The sequence below is a fragment of the Sinocyclocheilus rhinocerous genome, unplaced genomic scaffold, assembly GCF_001515625.1.
Source record: "Sinocyclocheilus rhinocerous isolate Xijiao unplaced genomic scaffold, SAMN03320098_v1.1 scaffold7513, whole genome shotgun sequence".
Taxonomy (NCBI): domain Eukaryota; kingdom Metazoa; phylum Chordata; class Actinopteri; order Cypriniformes; family Cyprinidae; genus Sinocyclocheilus; species Sinocyclocheilus rhinocerous.
Window position 1 is genome coordinate 62,837 of NW_015623662.1, and position 15,500 is coordinate 78,336.

Genomic DNA, 15,500 nt, shown 5'->3' on the forward strand with positions numbered 1-15,500 from the left:
TGTCAATGGAGGCCAGCGGATTTGATCAAAAATATCTTAATTTGTGTTCTGAAGATGAACGAAGGTCTTAGGGGTGTGGAACGGCATGAGGGTGAGTAATTAATGACAGAATTTTCATTTTTGGGTGAACTATCCCTTTAATGGTTTGATTAAATGAAGTACTCAAAAAGGAAGTCTAATCAATTAATGATAATTTACTGCTGTTATGTTGTGAATGTACTCTGCTGTGTTTGTACGTGACCTTTGTGTATTCCAGCTTTGCTGTGTACCATTTTTTTTTTTTTTTCTCACATTTAGTCATTTTGCCGACGCTTTTATCCAGCGTCGAAAGAGATGAGTTCAGCTGTCGCTTGAAAATTGTCAGGGATTCAGCCTTCAGGGATTCTCAAATTGAATGGACGTATAGATAGGTCAGTTCTGTAGGACTATTTCGAAAACCAACCAAATTCAAAGTCTTTTTTGTTGTTATTATTATTATTGCACTGTTTAATGCGTTGTCTGCATGTCTTTGGTTGACGCAGGTCGACATGCGAGCTGTATCCTCACTGGCCAAGTGGCAGAATTCGTACAGCATCCGTGTGGTTCTGCAGGAGCTGCGACGACTCATGATGTGCAAAGAGAACATGAAGCTGCCGCAGCCTCCCGAAGGACAGATCTACAGCAACTGAGCTCAGAGCTTCTCCATCTTCTCTACCTTCATCCAGAAAACATTCACACACGCAAGGCTGAGCATTCCTTCTCCTCCTCTTTCTGGACTGATGAGAATTCCTCTCTGTTCCTGACCACTCCCCATGTGCTGCAGCAGCCAGTGAGCAGTCCTGCTTCAGGAGCTCCCATTGGACAGAACCGATGGATGTAGTGGTGTGCACAGCAGAATACTGTACATCATTCTAATCTTTTTTTAAACGTTTATTTGTTATATCCAGAGCTTCTCCGTCATCCTCTCTACCTTCATCCAGAAAACATTCACACACGCAAGGCTGAGCATTCCTTCTCCTCCTCCTCCTCCTCCTCCTCCTCCTCCTCTCTGGACTCATGAGAATCCCTCTCTATTCCTGACCACTCCCCATGTGCTGCAGCAGCCAATGAGCAGTCCTGCTTCAGGAGCTCCCATTGGACAGAACCGATGGATGTAGTGGTGTGCACAGCAGAATATTGTACATCATTCTAATCTTTTTTTAAACGTTTATTTGTTATACATGCAAATTGTAAAAATAACAAATGATCTTATTGAGTGTAATTTGTGTGCCCTCATTTGAGAATAGTTCTGCAAGTGCAAATGAATTTGTGCCATCGTGTAACATGCTGTGTGGTGGAATATTAAGATTTTATCTTTTTTTTCCCATCTTTTTCTAACCTTTGAGTCAACAGTCTTGACTGTTTAATCTATGGGTTGCGTCTTGAATGGAGTCTCATTTCTTCAGGCTCTCTCAGCTTTAGGTCACTTCAGTTAGTTAAAAGTTATAAATAAATAATACCAGAATATTAAGATTTTATCTTTTTTTTCCATCTTTTTCTAACCTTTGAGTCAACAGTCTTGACTGTTTAATCAATGGGTTGCGTCTTGAATGGTGTCTCATTACTTTCTTCAGGCTCTCTCAGCTTTAGGTCACTTCAGTTAGTTAAAAGTTATAAATAAATAATACCATAAGCTCAATAATAGAAAATGTTTACAACAGCAAAGATGAAGTGTGCGATTTGTATTTTATGATGTATTCTATCCCATCTTAATATTCAGAGAAAACAATAAGACCGATGGTTGAAGGTTGATGGCTCATTATTTTATTATTATTATTATTTATTTTTTAGTTTGGTGCTAGGGCTGCAGATTACACACAGTTTTAGCATTATATTTTCCATTGAGCTGTTGAGAGCTTTGACACCATGGACACTTATTAAGTTTGTGGTCAATACATTCTAGACAAATTAGATAAATTGTTAATTAAAATTTGTTGCATTTTAAGTTTTATAAAATCAACAAGGTGATTACCGGTCAGTTATGCTGTGCTGGACAATCTGTAACAAAAACTGACAAACTTGCTGCATGTTGCTCCCACTTCAGTGAACAGCTGTGGGCAGTAAGTTTTCATAACCCTTGCAGGAACAGCAAGTTTTAATAATTAAAAAAGAAGGGGGGGGAGGGTGTACTGCCTTAAATAAGCTATTTCACATAACAGATGTTTGAATATTGTACACAAGGATAAGTAACTGAATTGAGTCTCACAACTGTGTGAAAACCCTGATTTCAGTTATTTATAGTCATTGTTTGAAAGGGATCAAATATCCAGAAGATCCTGGAGAAACAATGAAAATGGGACTAGGAGGACTTTCCTGAAGAACAATGGCCAGTATAACTGCTCAGGGTAATCAAGGGTCTCATGAACAATCACAAAACATACAACCACTGATCATTCAGCTAACAACAGTATCAAAGCTATGTCAACTTTTTAACTACTTCATTGTTTCAATTCTGTTATTATTTTGTCTTGTGGACTCGATATCTGTTGTGAAATAGCTTATTTGTGATAGTATGAAGTAATTTAATTTGTATCCGAAACAATTAGAAACATTTGGCAGGTTCTGCAAGGGGTGTATAAACTTACAACCACAACTGTATACATACAACACCTTACAAAAATAATCACAAGTGAACTCAAGTTTTCTGATTTTACTCGATGTTGAAAGAGTTCAAACAAAAGTTTGTTTCTTCATCGGAACAGATTTGGAGAAATTTAGCTCACTCACGCTGCAGTGAATGGGTGCCGTCAGACTGATGGTCTGGATGATAAAAACCACAATAATCCCAAGTAATCCACACCACTCCAGTCCATCAATTAATGTCTTGTGAAGAGAAAAGTTGCACGTTTGTAAGAAACAAATGCATCAAGACATTTTTAACTTTTCTTCTGACTTAAATATGAGTCCTCTATCCATAATATTGCTTTCTCCAGCAAAAAATCTGGATCAGTGGAGGAAGTGTTACTGTGGATTATTGTGATGTTTTTATCAGCTGTTTGGACTCTCATTCTGACGGCACCCATTCACTGAAGCGGATTCGTTGGTGAGCAAGAGCTGCAATGCTACATTTCTCCAAATCTGATGAAGAAACACATCTACATCTTTGATGAGAACATTTTCATTTTCATTTTTGGGTGTCATTCATTGGATCACTTGATGCACTAAATAGGTGACCACATGCACAGAATTAAAACTGAAAACTCTAAAAAAAAAAAGTTGCAGGCACACACACATAAGAAATGAATTCAGGTTTATTGAGCCACATTTCTCCTCTTTTTTTTCCCTCAATTTCTTTTTTGTCAAAATGTACCAAGAAACATGAATTTTTGGTGCAATATGGCTTTGACATACAAATGCAATGACGTTTCTGCCATGTCTACAAGAAACGAATCACTAAAAATAATTTATGAATTTGCTAGATACGTTTATCTAAAGAGATTTACGTTGCATTCAGGCTATACATTCTGTATCCACTGGAATCCAACCATCTGTGCTTGTTTGAAAAAGAAAAAGTGTTAGTCTAAGTCAGTCAGCATGTGCCTATCTGTGATGTTTGGCGCGTGCGCTCTCAAAGCCGTTATCAAACAGCCATGTTGAGTCTCTGAGACAGAAATGACTCAATATCCCACTGAAATAAGGATAAATATCTCCACGACGGTCTGAATATGAGCGCGTCACCACGGCTGTCATCGAAAAGGTAAATGCGTCTCTGCATGCAGGGACTTTTGTGTAAAGCTGTAGTAAAGAAGACTGGTGTTGAGATGAGGAAGCCGGTACTGCTCATGGGTTGTGTGGAGAAAACTCATCCCATTTATTACACTGTGCTTTCAGAAGTGAGGGTTAGGTGTGATGAAGATCTTCATAAGTGTGTGTTGCATCACTTCTGTAACACATGATATGATCACTGAGTATTTGATGCTAGTAAATTCTATATTAGTTAGCAGCAGGTGCTGTGTGCTGAATAGCGGGCATCGTATATTTTAACCAATAGATAGTATATCTCTTACTTAGAAAAATGACTTCAAGCAGGTTTAACATCTAATCACTTGCAGATTTGAATTATAATTAGGCTAATTCAATTAAAATAATTTCATTATTTTCTGTCAAAATGCTAAGTAAAAAAAAAAACGTTGTATTAGTAAGAATTCTTGGTATGCCTAATGAAGTTCATCCCAATGTTTTGTAGCCTGTAGGCTATAAAATGCGATTTCTATTAAAAAAAAACTAAAATAAAACGTTATTTAATTATTGATAGCCGACCAGTAACTGAATTTTCACAGTTTTCTATAATTGACTCTAAAAGCAATGACCGATATTTATAATTAATTACATACTTGTAATGTGACTAGCCATGCATCCAGGTTGTTACCCTGCGTACAGCGCGAGATGCTGGGACAGGCCTCAGCATCCATGTGACCCGACACTGGACGCGCAGTTCGCAAAATGGATTTCAATGGAAGTTCTCACTAGTAACATGTAGATGCCAGCTACAACAATTATTAGACTTCTGCTTTATAATACATTTTAAATAGTAAAAAAATAGAAAGGTGGGAGGTTGGTGGTTGCATGGAAATTTATCCCAGTTCCCTTCCTTGACCTGCGAAAAAAGACCATTGTAAAGGCAGTGGTGAGGGTTCTCCATTAACTTCAGGTGAGCCACATCATACACTGCTAACCCTTTTTGTCCCAGTGTCTCTCTTCACACACACCCACTCCACTCGGGACGCTGGCCAAAGGTATGAAAGACTTCTGTTCCATCACAAAGGAAAAAAATAACTCCCGGGATTGTTACAACAAGTTGGAAACACACTTCTTTAGAATGTCGTTATATGTTGTAGTATTGAGAGGTTGTTCTCACTGGAATTATTTCAATAGCCAAACTCCTTAATCAGTGGTGTACACAGAGTTTTGCCATTTATATCCTGTAATAGATTAAATGTTAAACTTTCTTGCCATATAACTTTCTTGCACTGGAGACAGAAAAGCCTTCAAATTCATTCAGCTGCATCTTTTGACATTTAATTCTTTAAAACAAGTTTATTCGGGTGTATTCAATCATCATATCTGCTCATTTACAAAACTTCCAACATTTTTTTTTTTTTAATTATATAAAACATTTCACTGTTTTTAAGCATTAATTGTGCAACAAATGAGGCGGGGCATGTCTAAGCAAAACTAAATTTGCTTACATAAAATTGAAAGAAAAACATCAAGCTCTTCAATAGCCAGGGCCTATTCATAACCCTCCTGGTCTTCATATGTATGTAGAAAGCATTTCAGATTAAAAAAAATGAAACCCTAGAAATGTCAAATAAAAACTGTACAGTAATTTTTATTTCTTAGATGAACAGAGAAACAAGAAAAACATTGATCGTTGGATTTGATCCGTACGGGGTGCTAGAAACCAAATTAACACAGAACCTACCAAATCAAACATTCATAGACATGCACGTATATTTAACCCACAATTTATATACCAGTGCTATATATGGAGATGGATTGTGAATTAATTTAAACTATTTATGATGTTTCTTCTTGGTTACGTTTGTTGATGTGTTTTGGCATTGAATAATTTGCCGTGCGAATAGCTGCAAATATGTTGCATGAGTGGAAGAAGTCATGTAAACGAAACAGATGAATAGAGCTTTTTATCTATTATACTGCAGTTATGCAGCATAAATAATATGAATGTAACTTTGGTCTTTGTGTACCCCTACTGTAATTGTATCTGGCACTTTTAAATGTTAAATAGATGTCAAATGAATGTAAAATGTAAAATCAAAACAACTATCCCTGACTTAAACTTACATTGTTAGAATGTTCAGCGAACACTCGGTGCCATATAATAGCCTGGAAAGCTGATGATGTCATACATTTTTCCTCTTCCTTTTCTGAGAAAAAGAAAAAAAGTTTTTTTTTTGCTTTCTCAAGTACTGGTATTTTCTTGAGAAAATGCAAATTTCACTGCAGACTTTTTTTTTTTTAATTAGGGATTGACATGTTCTTAAAAAGCACTATTGTACTGTAGTTCTTATTTAGGATCTTCATTATACTGAAGCAAATACAGTAGAGAGAGTTCACCCAAAAAAAACATGAACAGTTTGTCATCCTTCATTCATCCTCATGTCATTCCAAACTTGTTTGACTTTCTTTCTTTGTGGAACAAACAAAAAGTACATGTGTAAAAATGTCTCAGTGGATTTTGATCATATAATGGAAGTCAGTGGTTACCAAAAATTCTTACATTTTTTTTCTTTGGTGCTCCCCAGAAGAATGAGGGTGAAAAAAGAATTAAAGAATAAAACTAGGTGTTTAACTTTAAGTCAGGTTTCAAGTTTTTAGCTCAAACACAACCTAATAAATGCAAAGCTTCGGTGCAGATGACACAAAGTTGGTGCAAAAGTTATTCACCACACGCACATAAAAATATAGCCTGCATGTGTGTGTAGTCCTCTTGACAAAGTCTCCGATTTCCCATTTTATTTACTTTTCTCCACAGCCATCCGGAGGCGCTTCCATCTTCTATGGCCCCTTCCCTGTAGCCAGCTCTTTCTGCAAAACTGTTCTCATCCGATTTTTAATACGCAGTACAGTAAACACAGAGCTGAACTGTGTGTCATGTCAGGACCTGTGGCGAGTCGCGCCAGAGTCTACACTGAGGTCAACACACAACGGCCCAGAGAATACTGGGATTTTGAATCGCATGTTATTGAGTGGGGGTATGTATAACTAAATATATCTATTTTATTATTATGTTATATACAGTATATGGTCTATATTGCAAATATAAGCATTCTTTTTTCTTTACATTTACTGTACATTTTGCTCAGGTAGTAACACCTTTAAAGTGGCAAACACAATCAATTTGCATAGTTTTGTTACCTTTATGCTGTGTTTGTGTTACTTTTTATTTTTTTCGCCCTTGAGGAAAAGCTCCAGGAATGTCACCGATTATCAGGGGCCCTGCACACTTGTTTTGTTTTTCCTCTTCAGTTCATTGATGAAATGCTTCTGCAGTTCTCATTGTGCTCTTTTCACTGATGTGGTTGCCCTTCTGTAGCCATTTGCCGTTAAAGGGTTAGTTCACCCAAAAATGAAAATTAGGCTGCGTTTTACTCACCCCCGAGGCATCCTAGGTGTATATGACTTTCTTCTTTCAGACGAATCCAGTCGGAGTTATATTAAAAATTGTCTTTGATCTTTCAAGCTCTATCATTTCACTCAGCGGGTGTTGCATTGCTTCAGTCCAAAAGACGTGAAATAAAAAGCGCCCTTCCATAAAAAAAAGTGTCTCCCACGGCTCCAGGGGGTGAACAAGGGCCTCCTGTAGCGAATCGATGCGTTTTTGTAAGAAAAATATCCATATTCAAAACGTAATAATCACTTTAATGTAGCTTGCGCTCACTGTTGTAAACGGAAGCAGCTCCGGGCGGATTACGTATGAGGTCAGCGTTGCTGCATGCGCCGGTGAGTCTCGTGAAAACCAACGTTTGTTAACAGGAGCAAAAGAAGCAAAGTTTCCTTACTTTAGCAAAGGAAAACCAGTCTCCTCTTGGCTTATATCGAAATCCTCTGACATTCTTCTTTACAAATACTCGTTTTGTACTTCTAATTAGTGACTGAAAGAAGAAAGTCATATACACCTAGGATGCCTCGGGGGTGATTGAAACGTAGCCTAATTTTCATTTTTGGGTGAACTAACCCTTTAATGCTTTTAGAAGAGCTCTTTTGACTCCTTTGAATTTCGCTTGATATTGTTGGCTGATCACATGCTTTTTCAGTGAGATTGCTAGGACCAATTTTTTTGTCTATATGGGCTAAACTGTGGATCATTTATCACTGCTTTGGCACAGAATACATTCAGTGACTACATTTTTCAAATGACATGAATTCTTTTCTCACTCAGACACAACTACCGCTAAAACTCTTATGAACCTACAGGCCAGTTTGCACATTTACATGCTCTTTTCAAAACTGTTAAAATTCAAACCATAATATAAAACTGAATAAGACAGCCAGCAGTTTGCTACATTTGAGTAATACCATATTGAAAATCTAAAAAACCAAAACAATTAGATGAAGCTAAACACATAACACAGGTGTTAGTCTTTAATTACATATATACAGAAGGAGAACACTTAGGAATAATGTTGTACTGTAATTCAAGCATGGACCATCTGACACATACTAGTGAATTCTAAACAGTAGACAGTGACATTCTTGTTTTTAAATACATTTTACAACAGAAAACATAATGCTACCTGTTTGTGGTTTTAGGTCAGTGTTTTATGAGTGAGAAGCTTTGCTAGTGTAATGGGGAAAAAATGAGTTGATTTGATAGATGTATGAAGTGTTTTTGGTAGGTTTGTGCACTTTAAATGTGAAATTACTGTAACTGCTGTGCTAAGCTGAAAGTTGGTAAGGAGAACTGTGTGAAGAGTTTTAAAAAAAAGTGACATAAGTATTGAGATTGTAAAAGCTGTAAAATGACCTACATGCTGACAAATACTTTTATATATACATATATTTTCCAGCAATCAAGATGATTTTAAACTGGTCCGCAAGTTAGGCAGAGGAAAGTACAGCGAAGTGTTTGAAGCAATCAACATTACAAGCAATGAGAAAGTAGTGGTTAAAATACTAAAGGTAAGACCAGTTCCTCCTGGTTCTGTAGTTAATGCAAGTATAAAAATGAAGGCATTTGAAGCCATGTTTTTCTTATTTGTCAAATATTAATGTGGCAAGTTGGTGTACCTGTCCAGAGTTATCTGTGCCTTTAAAGAATATATTGTTGTTAACACAAATGGCTTCGCAATATAAAAAAACACGGTAACACTTTATTTTAAGGTGTCCTTGTTACACATGTTACATATATTATAATAACAATTAATTATGCATAATTACATGCAAGTAACCCTAAGCCAAACCCTAATTCTAACCCTAACCATATAGTTCATTAAAATTACTCAGTACTTAAGTGTATAATTAACAATGACACCTAGACGTGTAACCAAAAACACAGTCAGAGGTGCCAAGAAGTGACACAGATGCACAAATAATCTACTCTTATTAATTTACTCTTTTAATTTTAATTGATTCATTTTTTTTCTTTGATGTAATCCTTTCTATTTTGAAAAATCACCGCAGCAGCATTTAAAAAGTTGTTACAGACCTAATACTTTGTGGATCATTAAGAACTCTCTTTTTTTAGCCTGTGAAGAAGAAGATAAAGCGTGAAATAAAGATTCTCGAGAACCTTCGCGGAGGTCCAAATATCATTACCCTCCTGGACATCGTCAAAGACCCAGTGGTCAGTATTCAGAACCCTTGCGGTTTCTGATATTTGTAATACAAAAATAACAATCAAATTATACTGTAAAAACAGATTTTAGCACTTAAGTGTATTTATTACCGAAGAAATTTTTATTTTTTTTACACATTGCAGTCCAGAACACCTGCCTTAGTTTTTGAACATGTGAACAACACAGACTTTAAGGTAAAAACCTTATTCTCAATCTCCGATAACCTCAAAAACAAAAACCTGTTATATAATTAGTTCCAGCTTTGCTTTGTTTTCTTCAGCAACTGTATCAGACACTGACAGACATTCGCTTATACATGTATGAGATTCTGAAGGTGAGAATTGTAGTACCTCTTTTAAAAAAGGTTCACCAGAGACTAGCTTATTTATAAATGCATATTTCCCATTAATTAAATAAGTAATGAAATGTTTGTTTGGCATTTCTTTCTTACAGTTTAGTAAGAACATTTTGGTTAGAGGTTGAATTCAACATTACAATTTGTGTAAAAAAGGGAAAACGGAATGAGGTTATTTACTTGTCTTTCCCCCATACTGTAATTAGCATTTTACATTTTGAAATATGCAGGAAATCAAACTCAGTCTAGGGCATTAGATACGTACATCAGATTAGAAGTTCTGTATTGTCGATCCTTTTGATTCCTGTAATAGCTGTAGAGGTTTTGATATGATCTCATGTTTCGTATGTCTCTAGGCTTTGGATTTCTGTCACAGTATGGGTATTATGCACAGAGATGTCAAACCACACAACATCATGACTGATCATGAGCACAGAAAGGTAATCAGTCTATTCACATAAGAAACAACAACATTGATTTTTGAGATGAAAGTATGTTGGAAGTATAAAATAATGCTGCATAGTTCTAGGAAAGGAACATTTGTATGTTGGCATAAGACAGCCTTGGAGGTTGGAGGTTTAAAGTTTCATTAAGCCACTGACGTTTGCAGCATGCATACTTCTCATTAGCATTATGTATACAGATAGACAAACAGGCCGATGTCAAATGACTGTTGAATGCTGTCATGTTTCAGTTGCGTCTCATTGACTGGGGACTGGCTGAATTCTATCACCCAGGACAGGAGTACAACATCAGAGTCGCCTCTCGCTACTTTAAAGGACCAGAACTACTGATAGATTACCAGGCCAGACCTAACAGCTATTCATATACAGATGTCCAAATGAAAATACATTTTTATAAAATGTAGCTTGAGTTGTTTTAACATTTTAGATTAAAATGTCTAGTCAGCCACTTGAAAAGTCTTTACACCCTTTAAAACTCTTTAGCTTTTGAGGATTTACCCTTTGAGATTTTGATTGCTGAACTTGGCAAAACAAATCGCAAAAAGCTTTTGGAAATCTGAAACAAATCACTTTTATTCTGTCATTCCAGATGTATGACTACAGTCTTGGTTGTATGCTGGCCAGTATGATCTTTAGGAAGGAGCCATTCTTCCATGGACGTGATAACTATGACCAGGTGAATATCATCAGGAACTTGATAAATGGATAGTTCAATGAACAGTTGTTTGATAACCAAAGGAATATTCTGTGCTTTTATAAATGCATACATGTACCCCCTAAACATTATCCCTATTTACTTTAACCATTTGTAATTTCCTCACTCTAACCTTGATGTTTGCTTTGAAAAATAATAATAAATAACAAAAAATTAAATTAGAGAACCAGAACTAAAGGCCTGTTAACACCAAGGACGATGACTATAACAATAATACTTTATTTTACAGTCCTGTTCTGCTTGTACATACTGGCCGATACCGATTAATTAACCGATAGTTTTTAAAATGGATACTGAACAAAAACTAAACTAATGCTTTATTAAAAAAAACAGTACTGAACCATACTAGTAGTAGTAGTAGTAGTAGTAGTAGTAATAATAATTATAAAAATGTTGAAATTAACACACTCTAACAAGGAACAATACTTTCATTACACAGCTTTCATTAATCTTAATGTTACAAATGGACTCTTATTTTAAAGTGTTACCATTTAATTTCAACAGTCATGCTTAAAGATGCACATCTTTAAATATATACACAAAGGCCATAGCATTAAAATTATATACATATGGATATTGTATGTATACTCTCACACTTTAACTTCTTCTATTCTTGAACACTTGATGATTATCTAATCAAAATAAAAGCGCAGCGCTGAGTCTAGGAGAACTCACCGGTATCACACACACTCCGGACGCGTCGCGTTCAACTCGAGCAGCGGTTTAAAACGGTTTATTTAATCACCAAACGTACACAAGTTTACTTCAAGAATGAACGAACAATGAGACATAGATGAGTTTGAAGTTCGGTGTTTAAAAAACGGAGCAAACGGAAAGAGAAAGCGCGATCTATATTATAGCTCTATAAATGAAGCATTAACAACAATTCGGGACAAATATAATGTCATTTAATGGAAAACTATGTGAATGGCGCTCTGTGGCGCGGCAGGATTTTTTGTCGGCTGCATTTAAATCCGCGTCTGAAGTTTCCCTCTCTGTTCAGCGTGCAGTATCACGTGTCTAAACAAATAGCACATGCTGTCAGTGATTTCAACCACTAGAGGCCGCTCTCGTACTGTATAATGACAGCAGACCCTTCTCAGCAGTTCCAGCAACGGACGCAACCCGGAAAACTATCGGCATGGATTTTTGCCGATAACGATAGTTCCAGCAAAAAACTATCGGTGCCGATTAATCGGCAAAACCGATACATCGGTCGACCTCTAGTTACCACAATAACTGTAATTATACAATTTTAATAACCATTCTAATTCCATGAGAATAACTTTCTTTTCTTTTTTTTTCCAGATGGTAAAACAATAAAAAAAACTGACAGCCAATCAGAATCCACCTAACTTTAAAAAGCTCAGGCATTTATATAAACTACAGTGTGTGCTCATAATAAACAGAACAGTATTGTCCTTTGCTGTGGACGCTAATATAATCGTATGGTTATAGTTATTGTTCTTGTCATGAACAGGCCTTAGCTGTGAAATAAAAAGAAGGCAGCGGCTATTTGCACTGTGTAAATAGCGATAGATGCTATTTACACAAAGTGCAAATAGCATATTTTCTTAGCAATGGATTCTATTTACACTAAGTGAAAATAGCAGTATTTTTTAACGATATGCTATTTACACTAAGTGCAAATAGCTATAGATTCTATTTACATAGCATGTTAAAACAGCAAGATTTTCTGCTATTTATACTTATTGCAAATAGTAGCAATTATCTGCACCTCAGTATTGTAGTACGTTATAAAACAGTACGCAGTAATAATGTATTGAGTGTAAATTATAATTTTAATTCAAATTATTAAATAGATGCCACCTTGCAACCCAAAACACCACATTACAATTAAATATCAGTTTCAGTGGCGTAGATGGTAAGGCGCACACTTTTTGACGCGATCAACCCGAGTTTGAACCATGAACTGTATAAAAACATGGACGTAGTGTCCGTGACGTCACCCGTAGGTTTCTGAAGAGCGGTTTTGATTCACTATTTTCAAGTATCTCTCATTGAATGAGCACTGTGCAATGTCCGAACTGATTGCACTATATTTGATGTATAATCATTTTCTATTCTTAACTGTTTTCAATTCATTTTAAACCTCTTAAATCAATTTTTAAATCATTTTCAAAGTTTTTAAATTCCTTGTTTTATTGTTGTGATTATTTTTTTATTATTATTTTCTTTTCTTTTATGTAAAGCACTTTGAATTACCATTGTGTATGAAATGTGCGATATAAATAAACTTGCCTTGCCTTGCCTTGGTACAAAAAATGATTTTGGTCTATATAACTAATTTTGCCTCATCCGTTTAAATTATATTAAACCTTAAAGTTCTGCATAATTAAGGGCGTGGCCACTTGAGTGGCAGTTGGATTGCCGCTGCTGTCACCACCGTTGAGCTAGGTGGGCGTGGTTTCAGCAACCAGCTCCCACCTCTTTGCCCATTTTCGATTATCCAAACTCGGGTCGATCGCATCAAAAAGTGCGCGCCTTACCATTTACGCCACTGAAACTGATATTTAATGAGCGTCTTTTTTCAGTGTTGACTATTCCAATCAGACGTTGGTGGACGGAGTTAGTGTAAATAGCCTCTGCCAACAAGGCGGGTTATTTGCACTTAGTATAAATAGACACTCCGTAAAAGGCAATGAACCCTCAGCAGTGCTTGCAACATAACACTGTATTGAATTTGCTGATTTTTTATATGATCATTTTAGTTAAAGGTGTACTGTGTATGTGATTTTTTTTTTCTTAAACATTACAAGAAATTTAGGATTAAAGTTTAAAAATGTACTTAATAGCCACTATTAATGCAGTCTTTTTTACAGTGTCTTTGTTATACATATTACATTACTAATACCCTATTAATTATTATAATAAAAGCAATAACAATACATAAGTTCAAGTATCTCTCATATGTGACCCTGGACCACAAAACCAGTCATAAGGGTCAATTTTTTTAAATTGAGATTTATACATCATCTGAAAGCCGAATAAATAAGCTTTCCATTGTTGTATGGTTTGTTAGGATAGGACAATATTTGGCCGTGATACAACTATTTGAAAATCCCCCAGCGACTTAAGACTGGTTTTGTGCTCCAGGGTCACATATAGTAACATGAGCACTGTAACAAATTAATGCAGTTGTCGGAGTTGTATTGACTGAATTGACTTGAATTGTTCCAATTTTCCTATTTCTTCAAAGTTGGTGAGAATAGCTAAAGTTGTTGGAACAGAAGATCTTTATGATTGCATTGATAAATACAACATTGAGCTGGAGCCTCGATTTAATGACATTCTGGGAAGGTGAGCCCTCCTTATAACCTGACATTGTTAGCACTGTCTTCTGTAATTTGATTTTAGCCAATTTACATTTACTTGTAAATGTTAGACATTCCCGCAAGCGATGGGAGCGGTTCGTTCACAGTGAAAACCAACACTTGGTCAGTCCTGACGCTCTTGACTTTCTGGACAAGTTGTTGCGTTACGACCATCAGACCAGACTGACTGCAAGAGAGGCCATGGAGCACCCCTACTTCTGTAATTGCATTTGAAATATTACATTAGCACCAGGTCTATTGAATTACTATGAAGAGAATTTCATTTAATTTTATACATTTATACATTTACACTCATAAATACATAAATACTAATACTAATACTAGTATTTTTAATTAATTATGAAATCTTGCCCCTCGCCTTAGTCCCTGTTGTGAAAGATCAGACTCGCATCGCAGGATCAACTACTGTGCCAACAACTAACACTGCAGTGAGCACTGCCACTATGATAACAGGTGAGCTACCGAGCATATATCAGACTCTTCGCCTGCTTTAAAATGACATTATAATGATATTAATGATTCAAGCACACACCCACATTTTTGTTAGATTTTGTCCATAGAACTTGGCATGCTTTAAGTCTGGAAAATTCCTTTAAGCACAGGTCACAGAATCAAGAACAACAGAATTATGATTTTATACTAATTAAAAATTTTAAGCACATTTATTTGTACTTTACAACTTTGTGCCAATAAGTGGACCTGCCTGCAGACTGCTCAGAAGTTTGGGATCAGAGAGGTTTTTTGTTGTAGTTGCTTGTTTGTTTTTGAAAGAAATTGATACTTTTATTTGGCAAAATATGCATTAATTGATCAAATGACTCAAAGGTGATCAAAACACTTACATTGTTACCTGATGAATGCGTTCTTAATGGAATTAAGCTTGTTTCTGCCACAGGATGAAAAAAAAAGTAAATGTAACTTTTTATTTCACAATTCTGACTTTGTTCTCGCAATTCTGAGTTTGCAAACATAAACTTAGAATTCTGACTTTACCAAGTTTACAGCTTCTGGCTTTTTTTTTTTTTTTTGTTTTACGTAAAAACAAGAGTTTTAACAAGGAATCATTTTTTCGCATATTTCAGTGACACTAGAACTCTTGCAGTGGGTCATAACAATAACAAAATTGCCCAGATGAGTGAGAAAACTGTACATAAACAACTGGAACATTTTTTGTCTGCACCTTCTAAGTTAAAGATAATTCTTCCGTATATTGACACATTGACTGTAGCGTGCATTTGAAGGTGATAAGAGCGATCTACTATCTATTATTATGGCGAGCACTAGCAGAAC

The 15,500-nt window shown here is 35.9% G+C and overlaps 2 protein-coding genes across 2 annotated transcripts in view; both read left to right on the forward strand.

The window, feature by feature from the left end:
- LOC107719058 (ubiquitin-conjugating enzyme E2 variant 1-like) overlaps positions 1–895 on the forward strand; it is a 5,700-nt gene extending 4,805 nt beyond the window's left edge. Inside the window, exon 2 of the mRNA XM_016526401.1 lies at positions 522–895. Coding sequence (XP_016381887.1) covers positions 522–668 — 147 coding nt within the window. The 3' untranslated portion in view covers positions 669–895. The remainder of the gene's footprint in view (positions 1–521) is intronic.
- Positions 896–3,397: 2,502 nt separating this feature from the next.
- Positions 3,398–14,704, forward strand: LOC107719131 (casein kinase II subunit alpha-like). Its single transcript, XM_016526523.1, has 12 exons — positions 3,398–3,715; positions 6,518–6,737; positions 8,553–8,664; positions 9,230–9,328; positions 9,464–9,514; positions 9,601–9,654; positions 10,032–10,115; positions 10,370–10,480; positions 10,729–10,815; positions 14,075–14,175; positions 14,261–14,409; positions 14,574–14,704. Exons 2-12 carry the CDS (start codon positions 6,637–6,639, stop codon positions 14,702–14,704), a joined length of 1,080 nt encoding a protein of 359 aa, XP_016382009.1. The 5' UTR covers positions 3,398–3,715; positions 6,518–6,636.
- The last annotated feature ends 796 nt before the right edge of the window (positions 14,705–15,500 follow it).

What these genes read in the sequence shown, in the direction of transcription:
- LOC107719131 (XM_016526523.1), top strand. Translation starts at nt 6,637, where the DNA reads ATGTCAGGACCTGTGGCGAGTCGCGCCAGAGTCTACACTGAGGTCAAC. An exon ending in TAGTGGTTAAAATACTAAAG is followed by an intron (nt 8,665 to 9,229) that starts GTAAGACCAGTT and finishes CTCTTTTTTTAG; the next exon opens with CCTGTGAAGAAGAAGATAAA. An exon ending in ACATCGTCAAAGACCCAGTG is followed by an intron (nt 9,329 to 9,463) that starts GTCAGTATTCAG and finishes TACACATTGCAG; the next exon opens with TCCAGAACACCTGCCTTAGT.